A 9,199-nucleotide genomic window follows, 5' to 3' on the forward strand; every position below is an offset into this window, starting at 1 on the left:
CAAAGGGAATTGGGGCCCTTGACAGTAGAGTAAGAGAGAGAGAGAGGGAAAGACGGGGATGGACCAGGAAAAAGGGCTGAGAGCATATAGAGGAGTAGATAGAGGAGAAGGGGAAGGAGCGGGACTGGAGCAGAGGTTGGAGCAAGGAGAAGAGAGTGGAAGGGCAGAGGGAGTCATGGAAGGTCAGGGAAAGCCGGGGGTGGAAGGGAGGGAGGAAAGAAAAGAGAAAGGGAAGGAAGGGAGAGTGAGAAAGAAAGAGAAGGGAAGGAAAGAGGGAGAGAGGCGAGACGGAGACGGACAAGAGAGTGACAAAAAAGAAATCTGAGGCTGGCAGAGCGAGGGAGGCCACGTCAGAGCAAGGATTGTGAGGAGGGTGCAACAGTCTAAAGCCAAAGTTAAGAGAAGCCTAAAAACCCAGGCCAATAAAGGAAGTGTGGTGGGTCCGGACAGAGGCAGGGCTGGGCCTGGGGGCTGGCTGGGCGTGCACCCCGGGGGCCGGCGCTGGCTTCCTCCGCCTCCGCCGCTTGTCCTCCGGTCCTGCCCGCGCAGCTTGCCGGGGCCGCTGCGCAGACCTGTGCGCCCGGGTCCGCCTGCCGTTCCCTCCAAGCTCGGGTCCGGGGAGAGCTGCCCCTAGGAGGTCGAGGCCGGGATGGGCAGTCCGTGTAAGCTACTGAGGGCGTCCGGGGCCTTGCTGCCGGGGCTGGGAGGCTTCCTGTCAGCCACTGCGGGAGGAAGCACAGGGGCGTCGGATCACTGCCTAACGCCGCTGCAGGGCGAGCGGCACTGGGACTCGACGCCGGCAGAGCGAAGTCGTGCGCGCTCAACCCTTGAAGACTCTGGAAGAGGGAAGCAGAGACTCGCACTCTCCAGAGACCCCAAGCTTCCGTGGGCGACCAGCCCTCCCTCTCCCGCTAGGGGAGCCACTTGCAAGGACAGCCTTGGCAAGCGGGACTCCTCGCAAGGCCATTTGCAAACACTGACCGCTGGCTGGGTGCAATTCCCGTTGCCTTCCAACCCCCTCACCACCTGCTCAGTAAAGGAAGTGAAGGGCGCAGAGGGCTGGGAGGGTTTCAGGTCTGATGGAGACTTCCGCAGAAGGGAGCGGGACTCTAACGTTGCGCGGACCCTCACCCTTTCCAAACCTCAGGCGCGCGCACAAGTGCGAAGGGCAGCCACAGCGTCGAGTCAGCTGACACCCGTGGCTCGGAACTCGCTGTGGGCAGGGGGAAATCGTGCGGGAAATGAGCCACCAGAGATTCCCCTGGAGCGGCCTGGATTCCTCCGACACAGGAGGCAGTTGGGCTTTAAGTGAGCGGCAGACTTCGTTGTGCTCACGAGGTCCGGGGATCGAGATGCGCTCACCACTGTGGGCACAGCACGTCCTGGGACCTGTGGGCCTCCGGATTAAGTGACAGTGGGATGGCCAGATCGGGTGGTATTCTGCGCTTTACTCTATTATTTGGGGGTTTGGGAAGGGGCCCAAGTTTTGCTACTGGAAGCCAGAAAGTGACGCCACGATTGCGCAAGCCTGTTTTTCCTTTCCCACCCTTGGGCCACTCTGCTTCTCCTACAACCAGGATCCACAGTTTGTTTATACCTACAGGGGCCTATTTTCAATTTTCTTTTTTCCCTAAGTCCTCCTTTAAAGAGGGAGCTTGGAGCGCTTCAATTTGCATGAGGGGAACTCTGGATGTTTTTTTCTCCTGCAACTTCCCTCGCCTCAGCCTCAGGCGCAACTTGCTGTGGCTGCGCAGAGCTGGGCCAACCACTTCTGTGCAAGACACACACACCCACACACAAACACACACAAACACACACAAACACACGGTTTCGCTGAGATTTTAAAGAGGTCTAAAGACCTTCCCCGGACAGTGGCCCCTCTGCTTTTCCCTGGCTCTCAGCTCTTTTTTCTAAACATATTTGTGGCCGCCCAGCCAAGTATTCAGACCTTTTCTTTCTACCCTGGACACACACTTCAAAGTGAGGACCTGTTTAGAAAACATCTGAGGAGGAGGAGGTTTCTCAGCCAAGGGACGGTTACCTTAGAGACAAGCAAGAAACTGAACTCATGAAAAATAAACACCCAGGACAACTGCATCCCACCCTATAGGGGCGAATCCTGCTGTGTTTTTAGCCCAGTCCAGACCATCCTTCCTCATAGGGCCCCTCCTGCCCTCCATTCCCTCCACAGGACAAATGGGTGGGTACTTCTGGGCCCTCGGAGGCCAGGGCCTGGGTCAGGCTCATTTAATTCAGGGGCTAAGAAGGGGAAGAGGCATTTTTGTAATATTCAACTGCAATTGCAGGGCACTCTGGGACCACCGTTGAGGGGAAGGGACCCCTGGGGTTGGGTCAAATGAGGCTGCGGTTGGGAGCATCCGGGTGCCTGCGACAATGCCAGCGCCCTAGTGCTCCCTGACAAAGTTTACTTCTAGGATCCTCCAAGAACCCATCCCCAGGCAGAGGTAACTAGAGCAAAGCTGCAAGTTATCTTTAACAAATATAAGCAATACATTTTCTTTGTGAGTATGCAATATCTTATAGATTTGATTTCCAAATCTTGAGTCATTCCAGAGCCCCACAGGGAGGGACTTAAAACCCTGAGGTTTCTAGGGTCTCTGGATACACCCTGTAAATACCAGCTGTCTTGAGGGAACATCTGGTGGTGTCTGCCACCTAAGAGTGGGGAAGGGGAGATGGTCGTCCCCTGGCTGTGAAAAAGCATTTGAATGTGGTTGGAGATTCCTAGAATGTCAGCCTCTCCAAGTGAAGATTAAGCGAAACTTTTCCTATTCTTCTCAATTCCCAAAAATTAAAGTTTCCTTTCATGGGATGGGGAATGTAAATTATACTTTTTGCCTACACAATAGGAAACCCAGATTCACCACCTTTTAAAAAAAAAGAAAAAAATTATAGTATTAATTAAATAACACAATTAATCAATTAATATCTAATTTATTGCTAAATTTTTATTTTGACATTTGATTAAGTTTCACTTAGGGTAACTGTTAAGCTGTTCATTTGCACTAATTTGGAGGACATGTTGATATATATTGCACTGTATGTGTGTGTTGTGTATATGTGTTAGGTGATCAAAGGTATTTGCTTTTACTGAGCATTTATTAAATTAAATTGCTTTTCATTATACAGAAGAATTTTATCTTACTGAAAAGAAATTCAGTAAATGCTATTCTCACTATTCTTATGAATTGAACAATTGGTGATAGTAAATTGTCCTGTGGGACAGGTTTCTCTGAAAATATTAATTTCTTAAGAACTGGTCAGAAAATAAAAGGCAGTGATTTTTATTATTTTTCTGTCTTTTCAAAGACTAGTTGTGTTGAGGAAATAGATCTTTGAAGTCCGCTGTTCTACCAGTAAGGAGTAAAAGTCCATAACGCAAGTATGTATGTAATTCTCAGGCTATGAATATAGATAGATAATGAATGATTATTTCTACATTCCTGTTCAAACACAAACAATTGCATGCCAGCTTGAGAAATCATTACTAATGGTGTCCCCGAGTTATCTGATTATCTTTTATTAGAACCTTTAAAGAACTTGGAGGACCACAAAATTAAATTAACTTAATAACTGGAGTAACAAATTATTGCTGCAGTTTTTGAAAACAGGTAGGATATTACATAATAGCAAGCCAATATAATGGTAAAAGGGACTTAAATGCCAGCACTATTCAATGGCTCTGTATTTCTGAAAAGGAAAGTGTCTTCTAAAGAAAATCAATCACCAGTGAGGCTAAATGTTAAAATCAGCTTCCCCACGACTTCCACCTCAAATTAAATGAGAAGTAGTTTAGAATTAGGAACTGTGTGTGCTACCTTTGGGTTATTATCTGCACTTTATAATTTGTGTCTAATGTGGAGCTTAAAATGCCTCCAGGGCAAAGTGGCTCTATTGGAAAACAAATGCATTCCTCTGAAGACTGTGGGTCTTTTTTCTAAGTCTTCCTTCTCCGTAAGATGAACCCAGGGAAACATTTCAAATCTGTGGTTATACTTTTTAAATTCAAAAGAACCTGCTTATTTAAGCAACTTGTGTAATGTGGTACATTTCATTTTGATTTCGATTTTGGCAGATAACTTCAGTTGTTGAGAAAACAGGTTGATTGGAGGCTGAAGATGAGTGAAGTGCTCATCAGCGACCCCTTAGCTATCCTTAAATGTAAAGCTTAAAGGCGTTCTCACTCTCAACTTTTAACATTTCCTTCACTTGGATTTTTGTATAAATGAGCAAGTGATAGTATTCCATTTAAATTAAACCTAAAGTTTAAAAAAGCTCTAAATCCCAATTTTTATAAATTTTCCTTACTTGGATCTGTCTGTAACTAAGCAAGTGAACATTATCCTAATATCCCAGGATGTCTGTGCTCTAGGAAAGTTGGAAATAGAAAAGTATTTTTCTCCCTTCGTTTCACTGTTGTGGATGGCATCTTTATTTTCTTCCTGCCCCCATCCCCACCCCAGCTCCCCAGGGCATGCCCTCCTATCTTATCAAGACTACTTGGAAATAGCACTTTTTGCCTGGGCAGCACCAAGGAGGATGGTCCTCCTGTCCCCTGCCTGCCCACTGCCACCTGCCACTACATCCACCTGGCTTCCAGACCTGGACAGGTGGAGGCAAAGCAGCTAGTAAAAATCCTTTTATAATCTGAGAACACCACGCTGTCCCCCAGGTTTGTGCCTTATCCCTTTCTCTGCTGGGGCTGGGAGGCCCTGGGGTGACCCTTTCCTTTCCCAGGTTGGTTGAAGTTGCAAATTTCTGGTGCTCAGAACCTAAGCACTGGCAAGTTCGAAATTAGCAAATCAAGCCATTCCTTTTAACGACAAAGAGCATGAGACTCAAGGGCTGGTGAGCTTTTCCCAAGTGAAAGGAAAAACTGGACCCCTCCGGGCAGTGTGAGAAGATGCCCCTCACACTGCTGACTGTCAGTGAAATACCTAAAATCTCTTCCTTGACTTTTCAGGAAGCGGACTTATGGAAGAGGAAGAGGAGGAGGAAGCAGAAAAGGAGGCAAGACTACCAGGCACATTTTCCACAGAAAGAGAGAAACCCCCCCTCCCCCGCCACCCACCACCACCAACAACCACCACCACCACAGGAAGCTCCTGAGCCTGGAGTAAAGGACAATGATTCACATGGCCTCTACTTTCCCACAGTGTGTATTTAAGAAAAAGAATCCAAAGGCTCTTTTTTTTTTTCTTTAAGGAACCTGGGAAAAACAGATGGGCAGTGGGGCAGAGATGGGAAGGGTCCTGGGATGGAGGTCAGGTGCCACTAGCAAGTCCAACCCCACCTAAAGGGCTCAGGTGCTAGGACAGGTCTACAGAAAGGTGAGCCTGGAGGGTGCCTGCTAGACGTGTCCCTGGATGGAGAAACAGAAACCCAGAAAGAAGCAGGAATTTGGTCGAAGGCGCCAGAACCGGATCCAAACCCACGTGTCCTGTGTGCCAGAAGGACCCCCTTTCTCCTCTCCCCTCATAAGTGGAGGGGACAGTCTTGGGGCCAGTCTCTCTCAACCTCGAGTACTTTTGTAGGGACACCTGTCAGAACGAATCTGCTCCAAGAAGCTACAGGCATAACGGTTAACCCAGAGGAAGGGTTTATGCCCAGGACCCACCTCTTCCCCACCCGCTCTCCCTTTTCCCAGGCTCACACCCCCTCCCCAGTACCTTTCCTAACCCTTCCAGTATCCACCCGACCCCTTCTCTGCGCTCCTCACCTTCTCGGTTGGGATGCTTGAAGGTCATTGCTGCCGCGAGTTCCCCGCCGTGCACAGCTACGCCGGCCCCGGGGGGCGCCAGCGGAGGGCCTTGCGCCGGCGGCCACGGCGGGCCCGGGGCGAGGTAGCCGCCTCCCGGGGCGCTGTACACCCCGTGCTGGTTGGAGGCCGGGTAGGCGCAGGCGGGGAGGAAGCCGCCCACGGCAGAGAGGGTAGAGGCCGACTGTGGGGATAGAGGGGGACCGTCAGCAGCAGAAAATCCTGCCTTCTCTAGCCCACGCCATCACTGAGACGGGGGTTCTCACCCATTATCCCTCCCCCACGCCCTGTCCCCATCCATCAGCCCCATGAGAGGCCTGGCCTCTAAATTTCCTAGTAAGGACTCCTTGGCAAAGTGATTTCTAAGAATTCACTCAAACTGTTACAAATAATGATTTGAAGGGGTTATGGTGTTCATATCGGGATTTAGAGAAAGAAGGTCCTTGACTGTGGACCTGTGATCTGGAGTTCCTGCTTTTTTAGCTAAGGTATCTTGGCAAAGGCAAGTCAACCCCTCGAAAGTTAGACTCCCCCAAACTAGTACGCTTGAAGAAAGGACAAAAAGGATGCTTGCTGGCTGGCCTCCAGATACAACCATCTCTCTGCCTGGAAATTTTGTCTTTTCTTTCTCTCTCTTTTTCCCAACTTCCCCAAACCTTCTGCTTCCCTACTTAAGGTCACCTCCCGCACGGGCCTCCTGGTTACCTGAGTGTATTTAATGTCTGCCTCTAAGGCAGGTTTCTCCAGCCCATTCACTGCGGGGGTGGCGGGGAAGGCCGTGCGGTTCACACCGGCCCAGTCTTCCATCTTGGGAGAGTAAGTGGTGCCTTCGCTCCCAGCCAGGGCCCCTGCAGGGGACAGAGGACAGATTAGAAGGTGCCTCTGAATCTGCCCTGGGCACATGTGTGGCCAACCACCCAGCTTGTATCTGAAGGCAGGGCCAGGGTTCCCACAAAATTTGTAGGTGGCCTGACACTCCACCAGTAGACAGAGGGCGACAGGGACTGGGATGTTCACCACTCCGGGTGGGGCAGAGGAAAGGCAGCCAGGCCTGCTGACCGGTCCTCCTAGCCTTCAGCCCGCTTCCCACGAACGCCAGGCTGCTGCTGAGTCAAAGCCTGGGCAGACTCAGCCAAAGCAGCTGCTCCATTGTCTAGACACAGCTCCCAGAAACTTCCAAGTTCAAATCTACAGCAACCTCAAGAAAATTGTATTGATTTCTCAACATCTGCACAAGCCTCTGGAGGGCAGGGAGATGATTCTACCAGAACTGCCTCCAGAAACACCCAGGGTTTCCCAAAAGAAGTATCAACATTGTGGTCCCCGCGGGTCAGATAGAAGCAGACAGCTGCTCCCCGGGCCCTTGTGTGTGCCAGGAACCAAGGGAAAGCTCCAGATCTGCATGCAGGCTTGGTGGGGTCACCTCCCAACCAGCTGCCCACTGACATTCCATGGGAAGCTTTAGCCTCAGACTGGGTTAGAGCCACCCGGAGACACAAAGGGAGCGCAGGGCCACAGAGGCGCTGCTACTGCTGGAGCTGAGCACTCACAGTTTCTTTCCTCCTAGGCTACCTTGAATTTTGCTTCTTACCCTCCTCCTGAGTCTGCTCTCCTAAGAGTGTGCCATCCCCTGGCCAGCTGCTGGCAGCCAGGGACAGGACAAAGAAATCCAGACCGATTCTGGCCAGATTCTTTCCCCCTCAGGCATCAAAGTTGCCCCAAACTTCCCTGCCTTCCCCATCTTCCTCATCACCCATTTGACCAACAGTTTGTTGAGCTTTAATTGCAGATAAACGACAAATCCTTGTGAAGGTGGCTGCAGCCCCAGCAGCCATCACCCCAAACTCCAGGACCTGCAAGGCCACAGGGCCTTAGAGACGTAGGCCACTCAACCGACCACAAGATCCCTTTTCCTTTAACTCAGAAGAGCCACTGGGCCTGGGAGTGGGGGGCCAGAACCCTTGGGAAATTGTGACGGATTCTGAGAGCTAAAGAAAGCGTCTCAAAATTGCCTGAGCGTTTTTCCCCCCTTAGATTTGGCAATAGGGGTTTGCATACTTTTTGCAAGAATGAAAAAGCGCAATTTCAGGCCTCCAAATTTGTGGTTGGCGATTGCTCTTCCATTTGGGAAATATTTTCCATATTTGTCATAAAAAGTTCAAGATGTCCGAGGTCTCTGACAAAAGGCCCAGGACCCCCAGCCTCCCTGGCCAGTGTGGAGCTCTCCCCTGAGCCAGAACCTGTCCCGGGAGGAGAGCGAGTGTGAGTCCTCTCCTGCAAGCCTGCCCGCCCCAGGTTCAGCCCCTTAATAGAAGGCTACGAAGGCCGCCACGACTGACCTGTTTGCTCCATAAACGTCCGGATGCCCAGGATGTTGCTGACCGAGTGTGCCGAGGGCCATGAGCGCGGGATGCTGACGTGGCCCGCCGTGCCCGGGACCCCGGGGTGGCTGCCCATCTTGGCGCCGGTGGGCGACACGGGACTGGGGTAGGGGTACTGGTAGATGTGGTTGTAGGGCAGCGTAGGCTGCGACGGCGGCTGCTTACTTGCCTCGTACGGTCCGGGCTGCGCCAGGCTGCCGATCTTGTTGCGCAGAATGCGGCTGATGGAGCTCACCGAGGGCACATTGTACTTGTCACAGACGCCGTCGGCCAGCAGCCGGTCGCGGATCTCCCAGGCAAAGATGCCAGGGTCTCCCTGCTTGTAGTCCCGGATGTGCTTGACCACGTTGGGAGTGGTGACGCGGGGCTTGCTGCCCCCGATGGCCCCGGGCAGAATGGAGCCGGTCTCGTTGTAGCGCGCCAGGATCTTGCTCACGCAGCCGTGGGATACGCGGAGCTGCCTACTGATGTCACAGGGTCTGATGCCCAGCTGCGCCAGCTCCACAATGCGCAAGCGGATGGCGTTGGGCAGGGGGCGGCCGTTGACGAACACACCGCCCAGCTGGTTCACCTCGCCATACGTCTGCTCTGCGGATGCGCCAGACAACAGTGAGCAGGCAGGGAAGAAAACACCGGGCGGGTTAGCCCAAGGTCCCCACGCGGAGCGAGGGACTGCACCCAGGCGCACTTCCAAAGGGTGACCTGTGGGTCCCCAGACAGCTCGGAGTCCAAGGGCAAACCGCCTGGGTCCGGCTCGGAGTGGGCAAGGGCACAGAGGAGCCGCGGAGTGGAGCGCCGCGCAATGTAGCCCTCCGTGCCCTTTCGCGACTTTTAGCGCGTCTACTTGGAACACGCCCTTCCCAGACTTGCTGAACTGTCCCCTCCTGGGGACCAGAGGAGAATGTAGCTCCTCCAGGACCCAGGACTGGGTCGCCCAGGGAAAGCGGACTAGAGAGAACGGAGGCACACGGACCCGACCCACCTCATCAGCCCGCCCGCGCCTTGCCTGTCGCCCGCCCCTTACCCATAGCGCGCGGGC

At 52.4% G+C, this 9,199-nt stretch overlaps 1 protein-coding gene across 1 annotated transcript; it reads right to left on the reverse strand.

Moving 5' to 3' along the window:
• Positions 1-245: 245 nt before the first annotated feature.
• On the reverse strand, positions 246-9,192 carry PAX1 (paired box 1). The gene is made up of 5 exons (XM_011967594.1): positions 9,185-9,192; positions 8,119-8,748; positions 6,485-6,627; positions 5,741-5,963; positions 246-722 (listed from the first exon to the last, which is right to left on the reverse strand). Exons 1-5 carry the CDS (start codon positions 9,186-9,188, stop codon positions 631-633), a joined length of 1,092 nt encoding a protein of 363 aa, XP_011822984.1. The 5' UTR covers positions 9,189-9,192; the 3' UTR covers positions 246-630.
• Between the last annotated feature and the right edge of the window lie 7 nt (positions 9,193-9,199).

The sequence above is a fragment of the Mandrillus leucophaeus genome, unplaced genomic scaffold (assembly GCF_000951045.1).
Source record: "Mandrillus leucophaeus isolate KB7577 unplaced genomic scaffold, Mleu.le_1.0 Scaffold803, whole genome shotgun sequence".
NCBI lineage: Eukaryota > Metazoa > Chordata > Mammalia > Primates > Cercopithecidae > Mandrillus > Mandrillus leucophaeus.